Source organism: Beta vulgaris, chromosome 4 (genome assembly GCF_026745355.1).
Source record: "Beta vulgaris subsp. vulgaris cultivar EL10 chromosome 4, EL10.2, whole genome shotgun sequence".
NCBI lineage: Eukaryota > Viridiplantae > Streptophyta > Magnoliopsida > Caryophyllales > Amaranthaceae > Beta > Beta vulgaris.
Genome location: NC_079205.1, coordinates 55,053,934 through 55,080,527, shown reverse-complemented (window position 1 = coordinate 55,080,527; position 26,594 = coordinate 55,053,934). Strand labels below are relative to the sequence as shown.

Sequence of the window (26,594 nt, the reverse complement as noted above, 5' to 3'; positions counted from 1 at the left end):
AGTTTTTATTAATTTAGTCCAAAAGAACAGAGCCTAAGTCTTATTGGCCGAGGAGATATATGTAATGGATTTTATATTTTCACTTTTTGTTAATTGTTTTTTAATTATAAAAAAGATAAAATTAACCATAATTGAGTTCTACAAGATTTTAAGTGATGTATTTAGCTTTTTTTATTATTTATTTGTAATATATTTACTGTATATAGCACATCTCCTCTAGAATCCCATAATTTTATTTTCACTAATTTTTTTTTATAGAGATTAGAAGCTTGACTAGAGCTCCTGGTTTGACATGTATCATAAATTCTTTTGATTTCACTCCCAATTTCACCTATCTTTATACTGATGTAAACTGAAATCCCACAAATTCATCTCCCCCCAAAAAAACCAGGATTTGAAGAGGATATCTCGTGAATTAGGGTTTTCCTCTGAAGTTAATTGGAGTCCACAAATGGCGGCAATTTATAATTTTTACATCATCAACAAATCTGGAGGTCTCATATATTATAAGGTATAAACATCTCTTAATTTACATTTTACATACAATTTGCTTTGTAGTTGCAGTTATTATTTTCTTTATAGTAAAATATGAAGATTATTATATAAACTTTATAGGATTATGGATCGGCTGGTAGAATGGATACGAATGATACATTGAGATTAGCGAGTTTATGGCACTCAATGCACGCCATTTCCCAGCAATTATCTCCTGTTTCGGGCTGTTTCGGTATCGAACTCCTCGAAGCCGATACCTTTGATCTCCATTGCTTTCAATCTCTTACTGGTATAATCCCTATTTCGTTTAAATTTGATTAAAATGATCAATTTCTTGTTATATGACAAAATTGTACTTCTTTTTGTCTGATATATGCAAGTTTGAGCTGCTAATTTCTCCAAAAAGAATGCGACGTTTTAGTTTTTGCGGTCTCTAATGCATATCTTTGACCATAAATATTTCTAATTAATTATCGATTATAATTATCATAAACTATATTTTAAACTACACACTGACATGAGTTTAACAAGACCATACATGACCATGTTATTATTTAAGTAGTGGTGGGAATTTGTGGTCAAAGTTTGTAATATTTGGTCCAAAAATGCAATTGTTGCATTCTTTTTGGAGTAGAGGAAGTATGAAGTGAGGTAGGGTAATGCTATCATTGACAAAGTTAGCTGTGAAATGACTCTGTTCGTGATAATCTGTGGCTGAATGGAATGAGTTTTCGGCTTTGGTGGTGGAGGTTTCACAACGCACATGATTTGGCATTGCTTAATTAGAAAACCAATTAATTGTCTTGGTATTGAACATAACATTAGGAACTGGATTTGATTCTTAAAGGGTGAAACATTTAAAGTAGTTTTCAGATCTAAGGATAGTTTGTAGAGCAATGTATTGTTTTCGATTAATTACAACACAAATAGATAATGTGTGTTTCTTTTAGGGCCTAGTTTTCTATCACAATGAAGCCTCTACTTTTATCTCCCAATTAATAAATTATGTTCGTGTGATATTCTACTTGTTTTAAAACTTATCTTTTGGGGTTGGAAATTGATTTAGTTAGCTAACTTTTCTGTTATAGAGCTGGAAAAATTAACATACTCCTATGTATTCCCACTTCATGAAATAAGTTTAAACTAATTAAATCGACTCTAGACCCCAAAATGAGATCAATTTCATAACTCAGGGCATGTTTGTAATCATTTTTTATTTTCAGTTTTTTTCTAAAAATAAAAAATAAAAACAAAATATGGAACCATAAAATGTAGTTTCCAATTTTCTGTTGTGAGTTTTAAAAATTGACATGTTTAGTATAAGTATGACTAATTTTAAGTTCATTATATCTCTTGTATCATATGATTTTTACATTTATAAAACCAAAAACTAAAAATTGCATATGATCCCGAACGGGTCCTTAATTAGTTAATTGTTAGTTTGGGATGAAAACAAAACAATGATGTTGGGCTGACAGCCACATAACAAACCTTTTCCAATAATGTTTGAAATCTAACTAGGTATATCAGTGATATCTAGGGGGGTACGGTGTATCGAGATTCGAGGCATTCAAAGTCCAAAGTCAAATGACTACCAAGTCAGGTCATTGAATTAGAATGCTAATTATTCAGCTTTGGAACAGGATAATGTTATCACAAGTTACCAATACAATTCTTTATCACAAATTACCAATACAATTCTAAAGCAACCGCTATAAGCAAAGTGTACTATTGCTTATAGCTTTTGAAGTACCTACCAAGCCCACTTTACAATTGATTTATTTCACAGTAGTCGTGGGATGAGGGATTAAGGTCTTAAGGAATAAGGATCAACAGTAGTGACAGCCGTATTGCTATTATAAAGTCATAAAATATCATCTTCTGCTATTATCTTGAAAGCTGAACTTGGTAAATCAGCAAGGTTGTATATTTACTATTTAGGCCATGGATTGACTAGTGTTTAGAATTCAAACAACAAGAAACCAAGGTGTAAGAATCATGATTGAGATCAGCATCAGAGGGGACGCTTCTTGTGCTTTAGATCTTGTCCTATAATCTAGGACATGCAGAGCATGAATGGAGTCACTGGCGTCTGACACCGTTATGAGTTACGGAAGATTGACATATTCAACCCTACCTAGAATTATATCCTCTAAGCTGAGAAATTAGGGAGTCGTCAGCAACTAGGAAAACCCATATTGTGAGAGGTCCCTTCACTTAGTTAGTTGAGGATTCCGATTTCCTCAACTCTTATTCTGAGCTGGGTAAGCAGATAAATTTGTAAAAAGTTTGGATGTGTTAATCCTAGTTTTAAAACTTCAGGATTTCTACTTAGGCCTTGTTTGGTTGACAAAACAAATCATGGGAATTGCAAATTCCTAGGAAGTAGAAGTATATGAAGTTGTTTGGTTGGCAAAATCATGGGAATTTGCACTTCCTAGGAAGTTCTACTTCCCACACAATGGGGGAAGTTGCTTACCTAGTTCCCCCTAGGTAAGTGCCACTTCCCATGGGAATTCCATCTTCCCATAGCCTACCAAACAATTTTCTTTACTTCCTAGGAAGTGAAATTTCATGGGAAGTGAAAAATCAAGGGAAGATCAACTTCCCAAATGCAACCAAACGATACCTTAGTTTAGAGCAGCGCTTATCTTTTGACAGGAAAAGGCTTAGCCAAGGCCTGGCCCGCTAATTACTCATCATCGCAACTTTGGAAGTTGTTATCTTAATCACAAAAAATTTAAGTATCAATTTAATGAGAACAAATTCTATGGTGAGGGTACAATGTACATCTTCAACAAATATTAGGGACCCCATTGATAAACCTTTTATCTTGCAGTTATTTGCTTTTACATTTTCTGTTTCCAGGAAAGGTTTGAGTTTGGGAGTGATAAATACTCTGTTTGTGTGGTTTGGTGGGGGTAGCAATTGGCATTTTATTATAGGAACGGAATCATAATTATGATTGATTTGCAGAAATATTTAATAATTGCTGCTATGTAGTAAGCTGCCTGCCTATTTCCGAGTTTCATCTATGTCCAACACAAACTTATAGCTTGGAGGGGTCCAAGAATTTATTGAGCATCCCTGTTGATGAAATCCCAAAATCTAGTTATTGTTTATCTTTGTAAACTGCCACGTGAAGAGGGCATGGTCGATTACCAATGTAAGGTTTCTGCTCGTGCTAGACTTATTGTATGATGCTGCTTGCAGGAACAAAATTTTTTGTTGTATGTGAGCCCGGAACACAACATATGGAGTATCTCTTGAAACATATTTATGAGCTGTATACAGATTATGTGTTGAAGAACCCGTTCTATGAAATGGAGATGCCCATACGTTGTGAGCTCTTCGACATCAACCTTGCTCAAGCAGTGCAGAAGGATCGTGTTGCTTTGCTAGGGCGATGATTGACCTGAAATGCTTGAGAAGGGACTTCCATGTTTGTAAATTTCTCTTTGTGAACTTTCTTCTCATCATATTGATTTCATGAGGCTTACAGTTTGTTGCACCTAATGTGTTGTGTCATATCGATGATGATGATTAGTCGTACTTGTAAGAATATACATTGGATTGAGGACGGCAGATACATGCGATATCTGCTACAAGCTGAGATGGATCCCGGAAATAAAATTTTGATAATTGATCTTGATGGATGTAGGAATCTAAGATTTCTTTTTCTTGATTAAAGTCTGTATATCATAACTCTGCTACAATTGTAAACTATATCCTGTCTAAAGACTTGGGTCGTTTTTTTAACGGGAAAGGAGAAGGACCCTGTCTACATTGCGTCGTGTCTTCATCGGAAAATCAAGTCTTCGCCAGAAAAATCAAGTCAATACCGAAAAATGGTCAAAGGGTCTGATCTGACAAGAAAATCGCATTTAAAGGTTGTTTCTCACCAAAAAAAATTTTATAAGGTTGTTTATCACAAAATGACACTTTTAAAAGGTTGTTTCTGACAAAAAAACTCTCTCTATATATTTATTATTTGTTAATATTATGGTTTCTAATCATACACCTTAATGATTATTCCTCATTCTATATATTTATTCTTTGTAAAACTTAAACAATTTTGAACAAAGAGTTGGTATTGTGTCAGACTCGTCTGACAAATTATTCTCGTCGGACGTCACACACAGAAAACAACTGAAAGAATTTACACACCAACTGAAAGAATAAAGGAACCAACTGAAAGAATGAAGGAACCAACTGAAAGGATAAACCAACCAACGGAAAGAATATACCAACGAACTGAAAGAATAAAACAACCATCTGAAAGAATGAAGATCAAATAACCATGGTCAGCAAAGAGGAAGATCCCCCTCCCCTCGAAAAATTCTCCAACCCACAGAAAAACTACACTTACATTTTAAGGGGCTATTGACAACAATTCCTTACGTGGCCATGAAAAACAATTGAATTTTCCACCATTCCAGAGTTTGAATTACATAACTAATGTCACATATGCATCGAACAGCTACAGTGTTTCTGAAGGAAGACCATTTTCTTACTCAAGAAGGATAATAATGAAAAACATTCCAGTAGTTGAATATGCAAACATAATGATTTACTTGCAAATTCAATAATTCACTAATCTCCATGATTTCCGACTAAGTCCAAACTATCAATGCCGCCGTCAGCGGTGGCGCCGTCAGCCCGTCTGACAATAAGCATTGGTCAGACGGTCTGACCCAATACTTTCACTTAAACAAATATTGATCCAATATATTATATACCCATATTCTCTCAACGGGGTATAAAAACTAGTTTATAAAATAAGAATACATCACTATATGAAGATTTGCTTTGAAAACAAATAAAATTATATAAATTTATGGAGTATATAATAAGTATATTGACCTTGAGTACTACATTATTGAATGTGGGAAAAGAAATCAAGGAATTCAAAAGTTTATACTGATGAGTAAGAAAAGAATAATTAAGTAAAATATATATGAGACCATGTTGTGTCCTCGCCCATCCCACTAATTAACGTTTGCTAAGGCTAAAACATGCTGCAGCACTTTTGAGTTCATAGTTTTGAGACAATGTATCTATAGCTATTGCGTTCTTCATCTTTGATTCAGCGCTGCAAAACAGAAATTATATTTGTCATTATGCTACATTGCAACTAACTCACAGATCTTACTAAAGCTCTTCCGATACCTGGAGATTTGTTTGGACCCAGCTCATTTTCCTCTGTAAAATGACTACATATATACCTGCCCCACGGCCCAACCTTATCTAAACTAAGTCGTTCTATCATTTTTAGAGTCTATAATTTTTAAAAATTGTTGTTATTTGCTTCTTTAAATTTTGCAACTAAAGATTTCTTTTTCAAATTTAAATTTAAAAGGTATATGTTCTTTTACCTTAAGTGTAGATGTTCATTTACGGTATGTTCTTTTCATTATAACATTTGTTCTTTTATAACTTTAATTTTAAGCCGTGTGTTCTTTTTTAAAGTAGAAAAGTTGTTGAAAAAAGTCTGTGTTCTTTTATATAAATGATATGTTTTTTTTGGGTGTACAATAAACACTGGGCACCTTAGTGCATAATCTGCGCTTGGCAAATGCACACGAGACCATGAAGAGCTATGTGCTTCCTGTATAAACGCAAAGAAGATTTTTTTACTGAAAACAAGGAAGTTTAGTGCTGCCAGTAAGATAGAAATGTAAAGGTAGCATTAAATTAATTTTTAGGAGAGAATGAGACTAATTAATAATAGTGGGAGGATTTTCAATTATTATTATCTAAATCATATTTGACCTGTTTCTTTTGAATATCTATTTTTCACCTTTTCACGCTTGTCAATGTGTGTTTGAATATATATATCTCCAATTTTACATATACACAAATTATAAGAAGTTAATATTTCAAAAAATACATGGCGAAACGTGTCAAACACAATCTCGATCACATAGTCACATAAGTATATTTTTCCTTACCTATTAATCACATATTTTGGTCACACATAAACTTGTAAATAGTATCAAAACTCATAATGGAGCCATTAAGAAGAAACATAGGTTGTAGCAAAATTAACGCAATTCGTGAACTAACTAACAAATTAATTTTTAATGAAAATTTCACAAATATGAGTAAAATCATAAAAAGAACATGAAGATGTAAAACAAAGAACATCATACTGATTACAAAAGAACATGTGCGTATAATAATTGATAAACAAAAAATAATCAAAAATCACAATAACCATTAAAAAGAAACACTAGTAATAGCATAATTAACACAATTCGTGGACTAACAAATTGCTTTTTAACATATTAAATTTTAGAGTGAATTTCACAAATACAAGTAAATCATAAAAAGTACATGAAGGTATATAAAAAAAGAACATCATAGTGACTATAAAGGAACATGTGCATATAATAGTTGATAAACAAAAAAATATCAAAAATCACAATAATGAATACAATCATAAAAAAGAACATAAATATATCAAACAAAGAACATCATACAAAGGGCATGTTCTCTTCGACATAAAACAGCTGAACTGAATTAAACTGAATTGAGTTGAACTGAATTAAACTGAACTAAATTGAACTGAATTAAACTGAACTGAATTGAATTGAACTGAAATGAATAGTGATATATGAGAGTAGGGGCATGTTCTCTTCGGCATAAAATAGCTGAACTGATCTAAACTGAACTGATCTGAACTGAGTTGAATTGAACTGAACTGAATAGTGATATGTGAGAGTAAAAGTATTGTCAAGAGCTGAACTGAACTGATCTGAACTGAAAATAAGCTGGGGAGAACAGGCCCTAAAAGTATTGTCCAGAGCTGAACTGAACTGAATTGAATTGAAATGAATTGAACTGAATTGAAAATAAGGTGGGGAGAACATGCCCTAATTATAAAAGAATGTGTGTATATAAATTGAGAAACAAAAGGCTAAAAGTTCATAAAAATGAAAAGAACATGGATATATCAAACAAACACATACAAATCATAAAAGAACATGTGTATATAATACTTGAGAAATAGAAAAATATTATAAATTCATAAACATGAAAATAAATATGAAAAAGAACATTATTAAGGTATAAAATAAAGAATACCATACTAATTGTAAAAAACATGACAAAACAAAAACTAATAAAAAATAGTAGTTTATTTAAAAAAAATAAATTAAATGTGATGTTATTGTGGGAGTGATTTGCCGCAATTCTTGGGGACTTATCAACCGCAATTCTCGCCCCTAGGTTACCAGGCCATTTTGTTTTTTTTTTTTTTTTAAAAATTTATTTCCTTTTCTTCAAAATTGTATTTAATGTTTTACGCTATGCGTTTTGGAGCAGGACCACGTAGAAGAAGGTGGTCTCTAGTCCACCATCCACACTTTGGTGAGGCGAGCATGAGAATGAATTTATACCGATTGTGGATGATAAGACGACCTATCTAAAGTAGAGACAATTATGGGTCGGGCCATGCCTAAAAAATTGTCCATTGGTCGAGTCAGGCCAAAATTCGGGCCAAATTTTTGGACCCAAAGCTCGGTATTTTGGGCCAAAATGAGTGGGTTTTCGGGCCGGGTTAAAAATAGACTAAAAATCATTTCTGACTCCCCAAAGCAAAAAAAGCGGCCTGACCGCGGGCCAAAAAATTCTTCTCAAACCTGCCCAAAAATTAAGCCGGGCCAGAGTTCATCAGCTCTAATTTAAAGTATCCTTATTTTTAATGTTTGTACGTGGATTTTGCAAGAATAGGTTAAGGTGAACTTATAATTCAATACACTAGGTATGTAGATTTATTTTCTTAAGCCGGGTAATGGCGTGGGTAGGGTGGATATGGATTGGGTGTGGACCTCAAGTGGATGGTAGGGTGGGAATAGTTATTCTGTTGTACCCGTTAAGGCTAATGCGTGCATTATGCTCCCGGGACACAATGAGAACTGTGCTCCCACAATACAAAATAGAACATTTACGAATACGAACATTTACGAATACGAACATTTACGAATACGAAAACGAATATTTTACTGTTGAAGTGGAACATTACAAAATTCATTTACGAAAACGTATATTTTATTGTTGAAATAAAACATTACAAGAATTCATTTATGAAAAAGAATATTTTACTGTTGAAGTGAAACATTACCATAATCCAAATACGAAAGAGAACATTGTTTTGTTAAAGTGGAACATTACTAGAATTCAATTACTTAAATAAAACATATGCTTATCAAATATAGAACATATTCTCAGAGAAAATAGAACATATTTTTTGGTGGAAAATAAAACAATTTTTAAAATTGAACATCTGCTTATCGAAAATAAAACGGATTCACAAAATATAGAACATAAATTTTTGCTAAAAAATAAGCTTAAAACGAACATTTGTTGAAATAGAACATTTATTTATTGAAAATAGAACAATTTTACGAAAACTAGAACATATATTTTTGCTGAAAAATATGCTTAAAATGAACATTTGTTAAAATAGAAATTTTACTTATCGGAAATGGAACAAATTTACTGGGTGCATGGTGTGCACTGTGCTCCCGGGAGCACAATAGAATTTTCACGTTAAGGCGACGAATAGATTTTCATTTCATACCACCATGGATGATGGATGATGGACATGGGATTGTCTATGAAAATTTTAGGTTGGGTTGGGTGTGGATGGAACATAAACTGCACTAGCTCGGCTCCGCTCTATTGACACAGGAATGGAGGGCATCGTCTACGAAAATTTTAGATGGAAATGGTAAGGAGATACCATTCTCTACAAGCACTTCGATAATGAACATAAACTAAAAACTTTGAAAATTGATTCACTAATCTATCTTTCGTGCAAGTTGTTGTATGCTCAAATATTTATATGAATTGCGATAAGTAATCTTCAACTAATGAGTTCTTGTCGACTTCACATATTAAGAAAGGTTGAGTTCACTAAACCTTGATACAACCCGTTTATTGTACGGGTTAACAATAATACTAACTCGACCCAATTATCAAACACATACAAACAAAACAAATCAAATTGATCACCTTCGTCTTAACCATCTTTGTATATGTGAGCATCATGTCGAAATGAACCATATACAACCATGCATTAAAAACAAAACATAGACAATTTAAGTAAACCATTACAAGGATTCAAATATAAAAATTGAACTCGAACCCAATCAAGTTAATGGGTCGAGTCATATAATCCCATCTACATAAACAGGATGAAACACTAACCTAAATCCGATAATTTTATCTCGAGTTCAGAATGGTATTAATAAGTTGTGGTAGTATTTGCCACCTTTAATCATCACCAAATTAATCTATGCTTGTTAGTATATCATAAACCACAGATAATTCTTATCAATAACCTCATATATACATTAACATTAAGAGTAACTCACATCGCATACACTGATACAAGAACAATCGTATTGAACCAAACTAATTAACACCGAAGCCATTAGCCATATACGTGCTGAAACCAACATACTTAACGAGTCGCAAACAAAACAAGAAAAAGAAGAAATAACCGACCTTGATTGACAAGCATCCTTGGATTCAATATTAGATTGTGGATCATCAGCAATAGTATGAACATCATAATCATGAGAAACCTCAATTTCTTGTTGAAGAGGCAACTCTTGTGAAATCATTAACGGTTTCATTTCAAGTGAAGCATTAATATTCAAATTATTCATATAAAAGTTATTAACTTCATGTTGTTGTTGTAGTATCTGCTGCTGTTGAATCCAAAACGGCTTCACATCACTTGATTCACCATACCCAACAACATCCCTATCACCCACAAAAAATGGATTAGAATTCAAATACATGTCAATATTAGACTGATCATAAGGATGGTCACTTTGATTTGCACTCAGACTCAGTTGAAATTGCGAAGCAAATTGCTGAGAAAGATCAGCGATCTGGCCAGCATCAAATTGTTCTTTGTTTCGCAATATTGCGAGCCACGCGTTCGTGCAATAAAGCTCCTCCTCATGCTGTCTAATTCGTTCTCTAAGTTGCGATATGACTAAAGAACAACCCAACACAGGAAATCTATGGCGCATTTCAGACTCATATATGATAGATCTCATTGCTTCTTCCTTTTGTTCATCTCCTAATTGTTTAAGTATCTTCATTATGTTGCATACTCCAAACAATCTATGCGCATTTAGGAACATCTTAGGCTTATCAGCAGGGAAATAAGGTGCAAGTACACAATTTGGAGCACATCTTCTCCTTTGATACTTGCATGCTGCACAAGCTTGACTTGCACCTCCTTTTATTGTCATCATATATAGTGGATGATGTACATAAAAATCATAGGTTAAAATAGATAGTTGAAGCTGGAGTTTGGAAATGGCAAAGTTTGATAAGTAATGAGATATTATAGATTTATAGTGTGAATGGACGAGAAGAAGAAGATTACTGATAACTAACTACCAAGTAAAAGTTTAAATTTGAAACGTTTTAGTCCTAGATAGTATATAGAGTCATAGAGAGAGAAATTAAAGAGAGTCCTAGTCTAAAGGAAATCAGCTTAGAACTTTTTTTTTTTACAATCTAACTTAGAATCTTGAAGAGAGATACTTTGCATGATTTGCTCACTGTGCTGGTATTAAGTAACCGTGTTTTGTCCCCTAAAAAAAAGTTACAGTGTTTTGTTATTAGGGATCTGGTGGCTATATGTCACTCAGGAGTTGTTCGTGGGCTTCAAAATGTATTTGTTCTAAGGGTTTTGAAGGATATATATTTAGGAATAGTTATTTCTCTATACATGAAAAGAATTATACAGGATTTATTTTTCTATAGATTTAGAATTTGTTTACTTCACCTTATATTTTGCTTATTTTCAAAAAAGTTGGATAAGTGCAGAAAAAATAACATTAGCTTAAGAGTTAAGAAGAAAAGTTGAACAAAGTTAAGAAAAGTTAGGAAGAAATAAGAAAAGTTTGAAAAAATAAGAAAATTTCAGGAAACAAATAAGAAATGTTTAGAAAGTACAGAAAAATAAGAAAAGTCCAAAGAAGTTTAGAAAAAAAAATAATGTGAAGAGAACATGCCTTCACCTCATAACTCATCATTTCTATCTTTGCTCGAGAAAATAAGGATAACAAGGTTAATGGAGTTATTTGTTTGATACAAACCATCAGCCAAATAGATCATTTTTGGTCAAGTAACAAACGTCCGTTGTTGTTTTTGTAACGCCCCGACAAATTACACAACCTTAATCGTCAGCAAAAACATAATTTAAGCCTGTGGGTTATGGTCCACTAATAAAATGATAGCTTAAAATGACCTCTTAGTCATACAAATGATCATCTTTATGCAATAATTATTACCCAAAAATATAGGGAATTCTAGGTAACCCAAATAATATACAAAGTCGCTTCAACCCAACCTTTCTGGAGTATCCTTCATATAACTTATCATGATCTATCTTCATAATACCTGAATGATTTCATAAAATAAAAAAAAAAGAGAAAACACAGAAAATAACCTAAAATGAGTTGAAAACTCAGTAACTTTACTCCAGCCCGTAAAAACGATGTTAGTTCATAAACATTTTCATGCATAGACATTTTCATACATAGACATATATCACGTTATATTGGTAATTGTTCGAAAATACTATCAGAAAATATTCTCATTGAATAGTCTGCTGACAGGGAACATTTACGTGATCATAGTTCATTGGCAAGTACACGCTTTGGACATGGCATTAACTTCATCATATGACCCTCTTGGTCCGTGTTCGTTCGTATATCGTAACAAATTCCTCCACATGTAACTTACTCATTTGTCAGTTCAGTTCATAATGCTAAGCTAGCAGAACCATACACTTTTACAAACTTGCACATATTCATATTTCCAAACAACACCCAAAAATCATAATAGATCCATAATTCATATAACCATACTTCATAAACATACATATTCATAAATTCATGAGCATTCATCGAGTCGTAGCATCACATAGTCATATCATTACAAAGTCATATTAACACATTCGAACTCATCATTTCATGTAACATATACGAGCATGCATAGTTGCTAGACATGAAAAGTTACCTTGTACGCTATTCCTTTTCTTACTCCTTAAGTATCATCATAACTTAGCCTCCAAGAATCGTTATACATGACCTCCTCAAAGTTATAACAACATGACCCATAATTAGAAATCATCCGCTAAACAACCAAATGATTCTTGCGTATATCACCCCTAATTTTATAACTGCAAAATGTCAAATATAACCTATGATTGCAATTACTCAAACTAATTGAGAAGATTTGGCATTAAGTCAAACCATTTGAATCCCTTTGATTTGAAATACTTAAACCTCTTGTTTTTAAAATGCCATCAACATTAATTAATGAATATTATATAACATAAATCACTTATAACCACTTCCTATACTAAAAATATTTAATATAACATAATTTAATCATAAGAATAAGATAAATCAATTAAAAGAGTTAAACTAAGTATCTTAATTAAAATTAATTAAATCAATTTAGTCTTTCATTAGCCCAACAAGTCAAGGAATAAAATAAACTAGATAGTTTAATTAGGCAGATCAGTTTTAGTTAAACTCTAATAGTCCAACAATTAACTAAATGGTTAATTTCAAAAAAAAGAAGGTTTTCTCTATCACTATGTAAATCTGATTTTAACCTAATAAGTTTAACTACTTTGAATAAGATTTTGGCCCAATTAAACAACTACAAAGTTAACTTGGGCTTAAACTTTTAAAACAAAAGGTCAGAATTAGAAAAGAGGTATATATACCTCTGCTACTATGAGCAGCGAAGACAGGGGAGCTTCAAGCTCCGACGAGTGGCGACTGAGCGCCGGTGTTGATGGGCAGAAGCAGCGCGGTGACGTCAGCAGAATCCCGGTGGTGTTCGTCGACCTTCAAACTCCGGTGAGCAGCGAATACAGCATCGAACGTAGCAGAGGAGAGAAAGCAGGGGAAATAGAACTCCGGCGATCAGGGGGTACGCCGGCGATAATAGGAAGCAGGCACGGAGACAGAATGTCGGCGGTGTTCGTTGGTGGAGAACCGAGCAGAAGGCCGAACAAGCAGCAGCAGTGCAGTCGAGCGTAGGAGGCGAGTGAAGGAAGAAGGGTGCTGGGCGGCGCGGCAGAGCTGCGGTGGTGCAGCGAATCTGGGCGGCGCACCGGGATGCTCTGGTGGTGGTTGTGCGGCGCACCAAGCAGGTGGTGTTGATGGTAGTGTCGAAAGAAAAGAGGGAAATTTTGTAATTTTGTTTGTGATTTTCCAAGCTCAGATTCAATGGGTTTTTATAGCTGAATTGAGGAGACAAAATGGAGGTGGCTTTATTGAAGATTGGTGGTTCAACACCTTGGAGAGCAAGGTGGGAGACAAGAGCGGAGAAGAAAGAAGAAGAGTGGTAGGATGGTCCGTTGTGTTGGATTGGGGAAGCTGAACATCAGCTTTCTTCATTCCTACTCCCTCTGTCGCTTAATAGAGTGCCCATTTCTTTTTTGGACACTATTCAAAGGTAAAGAAAGCCCTCAAAAAATATTTCTTTTTTTTTTTTTTTGAGGGGAACCCCAAGAGGGAGATCATATTATATCAGTCATAGCCAAAGACATAACATCAACCGGAATATCATCCACCCAAACACGTTTGCCAATCTCCCAAGGTTGGAGATGAGCCAACATATGAGCAACATTATTACCGGAACGTTTCACGAAAGACCAAAACAAAAATCAAAACAAACAACCAAATCTAAAATGTCATCTATAATTAAATGAAACTCACTAGATCCCCTCTACCCTTTCTTAAAGCTTGTATCGCTAGAAGGCTATCACTCTCCACCTCCAAGTGACGGTAGCCTAACTCCTTCGCCAGTTTGAGACCATGATAAATCGCCTTTGCTTCCGCTAACACGCGGCTCCCAAGCGACCTCGAATTGAAACGCACACCAGCAGCTAGTACATCACCCTTCTCATCACGGACACCGCACCTAACCCGCACCCACCAACCCAATTTGGCCCGCATCAATATTGAGCTTCACGGTTCCAGCCTGGCTTGGCCCATTCAGTTGCGTGGGGGCAGCAGCAGCTCTCCTTGTGGCGAGTTTGGCTAATTTCCAAGGCTTCTTTACATATCTTCTTGCATATTGCCATGTGGCCATAGGATAGCCCCCCTCACTTCCATTAACATCTTGCATCTAGCCCCCCAAATCGCCCAAGATAGAGTCCCAACTCGCACATCGCCTCCCCTTCGACTTTTCGAAACAACCTTCCACCAGTCACCCACATACCTGCCCACGTCTCGCTCCCTAATGTCGAAATCACTAAGTCTCCAAACCTCCTGTGCGAAAGAGCAGTAGTATAGTGCATGAACTACAGATTCATCTCCTTGCCCACACACGCTACAAATCTTTTCCCTACTAGGAACACGACGGTTCAGAGCTAAGTTTGTGGGAGGCGTTTAGAGAGCCCTCCACGCAAAAATTTTAACCCGGGGCAGCACTTGCAAACTCCATATTTTCTTCCAAACCATCGAAGGAGACGAAGTAGAGGCTTCAATAGCTTGTTCGAGTCCCCCAAATAGCTTTGTATGCAGATCTCACCGAATACACTCCATCCTTTTCAAGGTCCCAACACATAACATCCTCCGGAAGACGGGAACTTATAGGGATACTCATTACTCGTTCCACCTCAAAAGGTAGAAAAGAGTTGTGATAATAAACTTCTATTCCAATTCTTATAAATAGGATGAATTAAATCCCCACCATAGTATTAGGATTCGAATTCCCTCGCGGAGAAATAATTTTGCGAGACTGCGTACCTGGAATCCATTCATCATGCCAAACTCGGTTTTTTCACCATCACCAACCCTCCACCTAACTCCTCTTCTCAACACCCACCTCGCTTCCCAAATACCACGCCAAGTATAACTCGGATTCGACCCCAGCTCAGCATCCATAAAGAGAATGAGGGATAATACTTCGCCTTTAGAACTTGTTCAATCAAACTCCCCTTATGAGTCGCAAGACGCCATGCCTGTTTTCCCAATAGAGCCCAGTTGAACAGTTTCATATCTCGGAATCCCAAACCACCTTCCCCTTTTGATTTACATAGTTTCTTCCAAGCAACCCAGTGGATCTTCCGTTTCACCATTTTTTTGCCCCCACCAGAATTGAGCTATCAAAGATCGTATCTCATCACAAAAAGAAGAGGGAAACTTAAACACACTCATCGCGTAGGTAGGAAGAGATTGGGCCACTGCCTTTATCATAACCTCCCTACCAGCTTTTGAAAGAATCATCCCCTTCCACCCTTGAAGCTTTTTCCATAATTTTTCTTTGACACCTTTTGTAATGACTTTTTTCGAACGACCAACTGTAGTAGGTAAGCCAAGGTATCTATCATGCACCTCAACCACTCTAACACCCAATTTCTGCTCAATTTCACCCCTCCTTGAATCTCTTACGCCCTTGCTGAACGAAAGAGTTGTTTTATCAAAATTTACCTTTTGACCCGAGGATAACTCATACACCCGTAGGGCTTCCTGAATAGCCTCGCATCATGAATGGTAGCTCTAGAGAAAATCACACAATCATCAGCAAACAGTAAATGATTAACAGAAGGAGCGGTGGGGGCCACCTTGATACCTCTCAGAGAATTATTCTCCTCCGCTTTCCTAAGCAAATGGGAGAACACTTCAGCACACAAGATGAACAAATATGGCGATAGGGGGTCCCCTTGTCTGAGACCTCTGTTAGGAGAGAATTCCTCCGAAGGTCGACCATTAATAAGAACTGAGAAGGTCACAGAACGGACACAATCCATAACCCTGTTGCACCAGTCAACCGCAAAACCAAATTTTTTCAGCACCTCATCCAAAAAATCCCATTCAATACGATCATATGCTTTAGACATATCCAGTTTCAGAGCCATATGCCCCTCTACATGTTGCGAGTTTTTCATATGATGAAACAACTCAAAAGCCACCAGAATGTTATCTGTTATCAGACGCCCCGGAACAAAAGCACTCTGATTAACAGTAACAATTTTATCAAGGAAAACTTTGAGGCGATTAGCAAGCACCTTTGACACCAATTTATAGATGACATTACAGAGAGAAATAGGGCGGAAGTCAGACATACAATCAGCTTTGCTTTTTTTCGGGATCAGAACAATGAAAGTTTTGTTCAAAGGACTAGGAATCTTAGCTCCACGCAAAATATCAAGAACTGCATCAGTAACAGACTTACCAACAATGTGCCAGTATGTCTGAAAGAACATAGGACACATACCATCAGGGCCAGGAGCCTTGATTGGATGCATCTGGCTAAGCGCTATACGAACCTCCTCTCCATTATACTCCGCTCTCAGAATGTTGTTCATTTCTACAGAAACCCGGCTCTGAAAATCTGCAAGGGCCTGTGAAATCAATGAAGGGTTCTCCGAAGTGAACATTTTGCGAAAATAGTGCACTGCAAGCTTTCCCACACTCTCATCCCTCGTGCTCAACACCCGCATCATCTTTGAGACTAGTTATGCGATTCTTCTTCTTCCTCTCTGAAGCTCTCTGATGGAAGAATTTAGTATTACGATCACCATCCGCTAACCATAAAGCACGTGAACGCTGCTGCCAGTACCGCTCCTCATGTTGGGACAAAATCTCGATCTCACGGAGCAACCCACGCCTACTCTCCAACTGGCTTGCCGAGAGCTGAGCACCATTAAGCTTCTTTAATTTCTTGCGCTTCTTCTTTAATTCTCGGAAGATGGGCCCAAACTTTTCCCCACTCCACTTCTTCAAATTCGCCGCACATGCCTCCACCTTAGTCTCCAAGTTCGCCCCATACAACCACGCTCCCGCAATGACCTCCTCACACTCTGCTTCGCTAGCCCAGATTTGCTCAAACCGAAAAGGTTTACCACCCAGCTGTTGCACACTATCGCGTCTCCACAAGGTGAGTTTAATCGGGGCATGGTCCGACCATTCTCGATCCAAATTCCATAGATGAGCATCCAAAAACAAATTCGACCAACTAGTAGTGACAAGAGCCCTATCAAGCCTGCATTGAACATTATCCTGAAGCTCGCGGCCATTATCATATGTAAACTCATACCCTGAGAACGGGACATCATGAAAACCACACACATTAACAGCATTTCTAAAATTCTCCATTTGCCAAGACGCTCTATCATTTCCCCCCATCTTCTCCGAATCCAGTAAAATTTCATTAAAATCACCCAAACAGAGCCACGGAAGAGTAGACTGAGCAGTAAGACTCTCCAATAAGCTCCAAGATAAGTGTCTATTCTGTATCTCTGGCCAGCCATAGAAACCTGTGCATCTCCATTCCTCCTCCCCAAGCCCCTTCTCACGATCACATCAATGTGGTGTAGGGACATAGAGCTCAAAACAACATTAATATCCTTTTTCCAAAGTAAAGCTAGACCTCCAGATCGACCTCTAGAATCAACTGAGAGCCCATAAAAATCCCCCAATCTACTAATAATCCGCGCAAATTCGCCACTACTCAACTTCGTCTCCGACAAGAACACCAGAGACGGGGCCTCTCTTCGGAGTAAATCCCGAAGATTACCAACTGCAGAGGGGTTGCCCAACCCTCTACAGTTGAGACTCAAAATACTCATTGAGCGCGGGACTGGTCATCATCAGTCCTCGCCATTCGCCATCCAGAAGAAGAAACATCCAAAATAATTTTTTTATTCGAAGGGCCACTAGAAAAGTCAACGTCCACTTTATCCCTATCTCTTTTACCATTTTTACCACCATCATCATTCACTGGTAAGCTAGCAGAATTAACCTTTTTTTCACGACCCAATTTTCTCCATTTCCTCACTGTAGTACTCACTACCCCAACATCCTCTTGCATCACTGTATCCAAATTGAAACCCATGCCATCTGAGTCCCCAACATCCGTCCCTTTGTCCACACACCCCCCCTCTTTTTCAACATCAAAAACATTAAATGACCCCACTACATTATCTACTGCCAACTCCCCCTTTTCTCCCATATGCACAACATCCCTCCCTCTTACACCCTTATCCACGCAATCCCCTACATTTTTATGATTAAAATCATTGAAACCAACTTCCCCAAAGTCTACTGCCAGCTTTCCTTGTGACCCCTTATTGTCAACATGCTCATAATTAACTAAATCACTAACTTCTTTGCCCACAAAGTCAACATTTAATTCATTAAAAAGGGGCCCAGCATCATTATTAAATAACTCCACATTCTTTGTGGAAGAAAGAGATTGAGTATTAAGAATATCACTTACTGCATGAGAATTTGTGGTCTGCTTTACTACGTTGCTGCATTCACCTTGCTCACCATCATTCTCGGCCTCCTTACTTGTTCCCTCTTCCACACACCCTATCACCGCACCACCCCTCAACGTGACATCCTCCTCATTAGCTTGAGCGCTAAAGATCAATCGACGCGAGCGGTGAAGAAACTCTTTGGTCTCCTCTATCATCTTCATGCGACCCTTCCGTGGGGATGCCCGAAGCCACCCCCATTGTTTACAACGCTTGGTCCTCCTCGATCTCTACTGGGCAATCTCTCTCAATATGTCCCATAACCCCACATTCATAGCAAAAAGTGGGAAGCCTCTCATATTTGATTTCAATCACCACCATCCTCCCATTCCTAGTTTTGAGTTTTTGAATGCGGCGAAGCGGCTTGGATACGTCCAGATTCACCTTTACCCGAGCCGACTTGTCCCATGTAATACCATCTGACTCCACCTCTAACACGGGCCCTATACTGTTGCCTATAGTCCTCACCACGGCCTCCGCTCTACTATCCATAGGGAGGTTATAAAGTCTCACCCAAAAAGGGCATCGAGTCAGTGAAATTTCGGATGGTTGTATACTACTCTCAATCTCCTCCAAAAGCACGAGATGGTTGTCAAAAGTCCAAGGTCGGCCAGCCATAACCTTGGCTTTGTCCTTTGCCGTAGCAAATTGAATCACAAAAAGGCTATTTTCGATTTGACGGAAAAGAGCCCCTTTTGAAAGAGTCCAGATTTGATTCAAAGTCCTTTTAAGGGCTTCAAAATTATACGTTCTAATAGTGAGGACTTTTCCCACCAGTGCTAGGTTTATCGACGCCGTAGGATTTTCGTCCAACCCTCCAAGTCTACGACAATACCTTCATCTGCTGTGATTTTGAGATTCGAAACTTTGTCTGCGAGATTGTCAGCCATGAGACTGACACAGATCCCACGCAGGATTAGCAATGAGCGAAAAACGAGACTGAGCACTCAAACTTTTAAGAAAAAACATAGTCATGTGGGGTCTTGTTTGATTCATCTCATTACGTACATTAAGAAAATCAAACTTTTATAATTTTTACTAATATGAAATTAAAGATATTAACGATACAAAACGTGCATTGGCAAACGTGCATTGGAGAAATGGGCACTCTATTAAGGGACGGAGGGAGTATTTCTTTCCTATTTTCTTTGAATGTCAAACTTTGCTATTTTCAAACTCATTTGCTAAATGCCGCCCTGGATTTTCCTACTAACGCCCTGTATAAATACATATACATGTATTTATACTTTAACACTAACTATCCCACTTTCTTTAACTATCCCACTCTCTTTTCACTCTCCCTCACTCTCTTCACTCTCCATCACTCCATCACTACATCTCTTTCATCAACAAGGATCTCCTATCAAAAACTCCGGCGATTTTTTCGGCGACAATAACTCCGACTAATTTTCCAGCCACATTATTGCATTATTAATATTAATGAAATTTTATAATTCATTCAATACACAAAATCGGACTATATTGAATAAAAAAAAAAGTGTCCAAGCACCTAAATTAGATGCCCGAACTTGTGGTCAGACACCAAAATTAGGCGCCCAACCACAGGTACAGGCGCCTAAATAAGGTGCATGTACCTGTGGTTGGGCGCTTAATTTAGGCGTCTGACCATAGGTTCAGGCACCTAATTTAGGTGCCTGTACCTGTGGTTGGGCGCCTAATTTAGGCGCCTGACCACGGGTTCAGGCGCCTAAATTAGTTTCCTTACCATGGGTTCAGGCGCCTAAATTAGTTGCCTGACACTTTTTTTTAAGTCAATATGTCCGATTTTGTGTATTAAAAGAATTATGAAATTTAATTAATATTAATAATGTTGCCGGAGATATTGTCGTCGGAAAGTTAGCCGGAAAAATTGCCGGAGTTCTTGATGGGAAAGTTACCCGGAATAATTGCCGGAGTTATCTCCATCACTCCCTCACTACATCTCTTTCATCAACAACGGTCTCCCATCAAGAACTCCGGCAATTTTTCCGGCGACAATAACTCTGACAACTTTTCCGACTAATTTTACGGCCACATTATTGCATTATCAATATTAATGAAATTTTATAATTCTTTTAATACACAAAATCGGACTATATTGACTTTAAAAAAAAGTGTCCAGGCACCTAAATTAGGTGCCCGAAACTATGGTCATTGGTCAGGCACCTAAATTAGGTGCCCAACCACTGGTGCCTAAATTAGGTGCATGTACATGTGGTTGTGCGCCTAATTTAGGTGCTTGACCAGGCACCTAATTTAGGCACCTGACCACAGGTTCAGGCACCTAATTAGGTGCATGTACCTGTGGTTGGGTGCTTAATTTAGGCGCCTGACCACAGGTTCAGACACCTAATTTAGGTGCCTGGACACTTTTTTTAAAGTCAATATAGTTCGATACTTCGATTTTGTGTATTAAAAGAATTATAAAATTTAAGTAATATTAATATTGCAATAATGTGGCCGGAAAAGTTGCCAGATTTATTGTGCAGGAGATATTGTCGTCGGAAAGTTAGCCGGAAAAATTGTCGGAGTTCTTGATGCGAAAGTTAGTCGGAATAATTGCCGGAGTTATTGTGGATGAAAGAGATGTAGGGAGGGAAATACAACCCATGTATACAAATAAAAAAATACAGGGGGTTAACTGGAAATTCTAGGGCGCCATTTAGCAAGACCCTTTTCAAATGTTCTAACTTTAACTTTTATCTAAAATATTAAAGTCATAAACTATATTATAGATAAAATCATTTATAATAATAAATATCATTTGTATAACTAAAGTAAATATACTTATTTTAGAAAATAACTTTTATCAGAATAATTTCGAAAAAATTTAGGACGTAATTATGCTAATAAACATAATTAGTAGTTAATAAAACGAGATTAAAGTTCGGGGTATTATAGTTTTATTCTTCCTTTTTTATATTTTTTTTTTTAGGAAAAAAAAGTGCCATCAATCAAGGGATGAAAACGTCCATGAGTACATAAAGAGCAACAGTTTTGGGACAAGGATTCATCCGACATGGTTCATAACCAAAAGGCATAATCTTAGCAAGATAATGGGCAACGAAATTCCAACCTTCTTCTAACACGAGAGAAACGAATATAATAAAATTCAGAGCAAAGAAAAAAATGTCTCCAAGGATCGCATCCAAACCCAAAAAATAGAGAGTTGCGATAGAGAGATGATAACTTGTGCATTCGACTCAACAATAATCTGCTAAAGGCCTTGCTTCCTCACCCAACCCACAGCCACGAGATGGTCTTAGCTTCGGCTATGTCCGGCGACGAACATGCCTTCAATCTCTTCACTGTCGAGAAGATTACCTTACCCTTGTTGTCACGTGCTACGACACCCAAACCCGTCCAACTCTCCTCAAGTCCTCACTAAACGAGGCATCGATACTAATTTGTATCATACCCGGTACTGGAGCACACCACTTGTTCGAACTAGGGAGAACACTTCTCCTCGAACTAGCATAGATATGTTGGGTGTGTGCATTGTATTCATCCGATTGCCCATGCGAAGAGCCACAACTTCAACAACTTCAATAAGAGAATTTATTCTCAAATACATAATATTTCTTTAGAACCATAAATTTCATGCAAAAATGCAACCTCTTTGCACCATCTTCCCATCCAATTCATACCACCTTACAATCAGCTCAAGTATATCCTCCTTGTCACAGCCACAATCCTTCCATAGCTACCGAATTCTGCTAAAGTTCAAGATGCCATGTTGAACCGTCTCGTCGGTACCAAGGCGCTAAGGACACGATGCCTCCTCCACTATATGTCGCACCTTAAGCGATACACGTACATGGAGTGTGTTATTATACACACGCCACATGAAATGGTGAGCCTTTGGGGAGAATTCCATCTTCCATAGATTCACCCAAGCTTCATGAAATTCATCAAGACTTCCTTCATTCCTGTCATATATGCGGTTTTAATCGTGTACTTCCCATCCTTTGAGTATGCCCACATAAAGTCATCACTTCCACCCCGAAGGCTAAGAGGAATAACATAAATACATTTCTTATTTGTCAGTGAAATGTTGGTCAACTAGGTCACTTCTCTACTCTATCTTTTCATAACCTATCAAATCTCCAACAACCTTCAAGTCATCAATCTCATCACTCTCAATAAATCTCCCCCTCTCATCTCCAATCCACAAATCTCTCCATTTGTCAATATCCTTCCCATTTCCCACCCTATACATTAAACCTTCTTTCACCCTATACATAATTCTTTTTTTTTATATATACTAGACCTGGTAGCTCTAGTGATGAAAGCCTATTATATATAGGCCTACTACTCTAGATTTGTATATACTAATACATGTTACACTTTGAGGCTAAAACTCGAGATCTCTAATTGAAACAACTTTCTTAAAAATTGGAATTTATGGTAAAAGTTGGTCAACTTTGACTTTAAATTTGGGAATATAATGGAGCAAACAATTAGAGATAAAGGAAGTAAATATTATGTTACTTTTTTGAAATTAAAATTGATTCATTGAGTCAAAGTCATACAACATACATTGAGGAGACTTAACACTTCTGAAAACCCTTATCTTTCACATTGTTGTCTGATGCAACCATCTACAAGAACGTCTATCAATCTTTGTAGTTTTGAAATATAACTGAATTTAATTACAGTAATTGTAAACAAAGTACTGACATCTGTTGCAACTCCACACAAAATTTGATCAACAAATAATCTCTTGAATTACATAAAAAACCAAAGATAAAGTTAAACTCTCACATGGAGTGAATGAACCATTATATGGGTAAATATAACACAATATATAGATAGAAAAACTCTCCGTTAGAGAGATACTGAAATTTATTAGAAACAATAACATTAGCAACAAAGGGAAAATAAAATATGGATTTTGTGGAAGAGCATAGAGAAGATAGAAGAAAATGAGAACAGGCGGGGTCAGGAAATATATATTATGTTGATGTAACTTCTTTTTCCTTTCAAGATATTATGTTAAATATATGAGTTGTTGAGTCAAGAAAAACAATATATAAAAGATAAAATTATGAAATATATTGTTTGTATTTTGTTAGAGGAGGGGTTGCATATAAAAATGAGATTTTGACACTTGTTGTTTTTATATATTTACTTTCTTTTATATAAAATGTCTAATATTTATCTCATTAGATTACATAATAATGTTAGTATAAGATCACATGAGAATGATCCTTACCTGAGAAATGAGAATGAATCTCAACCATACGATTAGATTAGAGTTACAACACTTGTTCATTAGAGTTATACCTCCCTAAAAAAATTTTGAATCCCAAACGGCTTTACATCACTTGATTCACCCAACAACATCCCTATCACCCACAAAAAAATTGATTAGAATTCATATACATGTCAATATTAGACTGATCATAAGGATGGTCACTTTGATTTGCACCCTAACTCAGTTGAAATTGCAAAGCAAATTGCTGAGATAGATCAGAGATCTAGCCAGCATCAAATTGTTCTTTGTTTCGCAATATTGCGACCCACGAGTTCGTGCAATAAAGCTCCTCCTAATGCTGTCTAATTTGTTCTTTAAGTTGCCATATGACTAAAGAACAACCAAAAACAGGAAATCTATGGTTGCATATAAAAATGAGATTCTGACACTTGTTCTTTTTATATATTTACTTTATAGAGTTAGAATTCACTGAAAAGTAACTTCAAGCTGAAAACTGAAAATCGACTTTTTGTTCATTTTGTAGTTTTTTTGCTCATTTTATGTTTGTTGCTCATTTCATGTTTTTGCCCATTTTAAGAATTTTTTTCTCATTTTAGCAAACTTTTGCTCATTTTACGAAGTTTATGCTCATTTTACAAACTTTTGTTCATTTTATGTTTTCGCTCATTTTTAAAAACGTTTGCTCATTTTACAAATTTTTGCTTATTTTATAGTTTTGCTCATTTTCAAAAACTTTTTGCTCATTTTATATTGTAGTTTTCAGTTTTTAGCACAAGGAGTAGTTTTCACGTGATCCTATATATATATTTTTCATCCATTTCATAATTTTTATAACAATTACAATTCTAAGATCAAAACCAATTTTCACCATTATATAAGAAAAACATAGTTGTATTCATCTTGATGTGTAGCTTTAAATATCAATTTTTTCTATAACTGATATTTGATACTAATACATGATGAAGATATTAATCGTCAAATAAATGTGTTGAATACAACGAAATTACAAATTTTGCAAGAATTAAAACCAACGAATTGTACAATTCTCCATACGAGTGTATTGAGAGATTACCTTATCAATCAATACTAACTATACCCACTTTCATCAAAGTCTACTCATCTATTTCTGAATTTTCTTGTGAATTTTTGGTTCTTAGCAAAGTATAAATCTAGTTCGAGTATAAATCCAATCCCTAACAACACGAAAGTATATATATGGTTCAACAACATCGAGTTAAAGTATAAATCCATTTCAAGCACATTTTATCCAGTTCAATAACATCAAGTATCGAATTCAAGCACAATTCAATAGGCGCTACTATCATGTTCAAGTTAACATCCAGTTAAACAACAAGCACCACTCTCGAATTTCAGCTTTCAAGCATAGTTGGAGTGATGCTACATCATAATTCAGCTTAACTAGTTCATGCTATAAGAGATTTATTTCAGCTTTTCAAGTGCGTATAATGATTCTTAAACCATCTATATTGCAGTACAAATAATTAGCAACATGTCAGTGCTTGATGTACTACCTAGCTACATCAGCAACATGGCAATAAATTTACTAAAATCTTGTTTATATGTGAAGTATTCTTTCTTAGGTATCTTATACACATATTGATCCTTTGTTTAGTGCAGGAGTTATTGGAAACTATAGAGGAGAATGTATTGATGGATTTCAACGAAACATATACTTCTTGGATAGTTTGATGGTAGAACTACTGGCCACTGGCCATACTTGAGGGGATACATTATGCCCAACGTGAATTCATAAATCACCTCATGATTATCTCTGATTGCAACAATGTTATATCAATGTTCAACACAAGTATAATACACTGAGATGCTGACCATAACACAATTTATTGAATACAGGGAAATGCTCCAAATGTTTCACCAATCGAACAAGACAAAACTCTTCCTTCAACACCCTTCTCTCTCTTCCTCCAATTTGCTCCCTAAAATTAGGTAGCCGAATTTTTCAAAAGGAGAGAAAGAGAAGAGTTGTTGAAGAAGAGTAGAGATGGCAGTGGTTGAAAACGGTGTTGTTAATTAGGGGTGAGCACAACCGGGTACCCGGTAGAATTTCATAGACCCGGACCCAGACCCGGACCCACTGGGTATTGAAAATCTGGAATTGGAATTGGTCCAACCGGGTCTTAAATTTTTGGACCCAGACCCGGAACCGGTGGGTACCAGGTCCCGAACTGGGTACCCAGTTGTAAGTTTAACAACATACTAAAATGGGCAAATTGAGATATAAAATTTTTTAAAAAAATAAATGGGCCTAAAGGCCTACTAAATACTAATTTTTTACTTAACAACTATTATCCTATTACCAATTTTATATGAGTATATGAAAAAAACCAATTCTAAGTACTGGGTACCCGGACTTATACCCGCTCCAACCGGGTACCCAGAGTCGGGACCAGTCAAACCGGGTACCCACCAGGTACCGGGTCCAAAAAAATATTACCCAGAATTGGAACCAGATGCAACCGGGTCCACTTTTTTGGACCCGGACCCGGACCCAGTTGGACCGGGTCCAGGTCCGGACCC

At 36.5% G+C, this 26,594-nt stretch overlaps 2 protein-coding genes across 3 annotated transcripts; one reads left to right on the top strand and one right to left on the bottom strand.

The window, feature by feature from the left end:
• Window positions 1–232: 232 nt before the first annotated feature.
• LOC104890672 (uncharacterized) lies at window positions 233–4,151 on the top strand. 2 transcript variants are annotated; one of them, XM_048641805.2, is made up of 3 exons: window positions 233–511; window positions 616–784; window positions 3,790–4,151. In XM_048641805.2, the coding sequence occupies exons 1-3, from the start codon at window positions 452–454 to the stop codon at window positions 3,903–3,905; spliced, it is 345 nt and encodes a 114-aa protein (XP_048497762.1). In that variant the 5' UTR covers window positions 233–451; the 3' UTR covers window positions 3,906–4,151. The 2 variants fall into 2 exon arrangements, with proteins under 2 accessions (XP_048497762.1, XP_010674551.1); XM_010676249.4 differs by having other exon boundaries at window positions 241–511; window positions 3,709–4,151.
• Window positions 4,152–4,579: 428 nt separating this feature from the next.
• LOC104890673 (LOB domain-containing protein 27) lies at window positions 4,580–12,529 on the bottom strand. The gene is made up of 2 exons (XM_048642336.2): window positions 10,009–12,529; window positions 4,580–5,587 (listed from the first exon to the last, which is right to left on the bottom strand). Exons 1-2 carry the CDS (start codon window positions 10,770–10,772, stop codon window positions 5,488–5,490), a joined length of 864 nt encoding a protein of 287 aa, XP_048498293.2. The 5' UTR covers window positions 10,773–12,529; the 3' UTR covers window positions 4,580–5,487.
• Between the last annotated feature and the right edge of the window lie 14,065 nt (window positions 12,530–26,594).

What these genes read in the sequence shown, in the direction of transcription:
- LOC104890672 (XM_010676249.4), top strand. Translation starts at nt 452, where the DNA reads ATGGCGGCAATTTATAATTTTTACATCATCAACAAATCTGGAGGTCTC. An exon ending in GAGGTCTCATATATTATAAG is followed by an intron (nt 512 to 615) that starts GTATAAACATCT and finishes TAAACTTTATAG; the next exon opens with GATTATGGATCGGCTGGTAG. An exon ending in TTGCTTTCAATCTCTTACTG is followed by an intron (nt 785 to 3,708) that starts GTATAATCCCTA and finishes TGCTGCTTGCAG; the next exon opens with GAACAAAATTTTTTGTTGTA.
- LOC104890673 (XM_048642336.2), bottom strand. Translation starts at nt 10,772, where the DNA reads ATGATGACAATAAAAGGAGGTGCAAGTCAAGCTTGTGCAGCATGCAAG. An exon ending in AAGGATGCTTGTCAATCAAG is followed by an intron (nt 5,588 to 10,008) that starts GTCGGTTATTTC and finishes TCTGTTTTGCAG; the next exon opens with CGCTGAATCAAAGATGAAGA.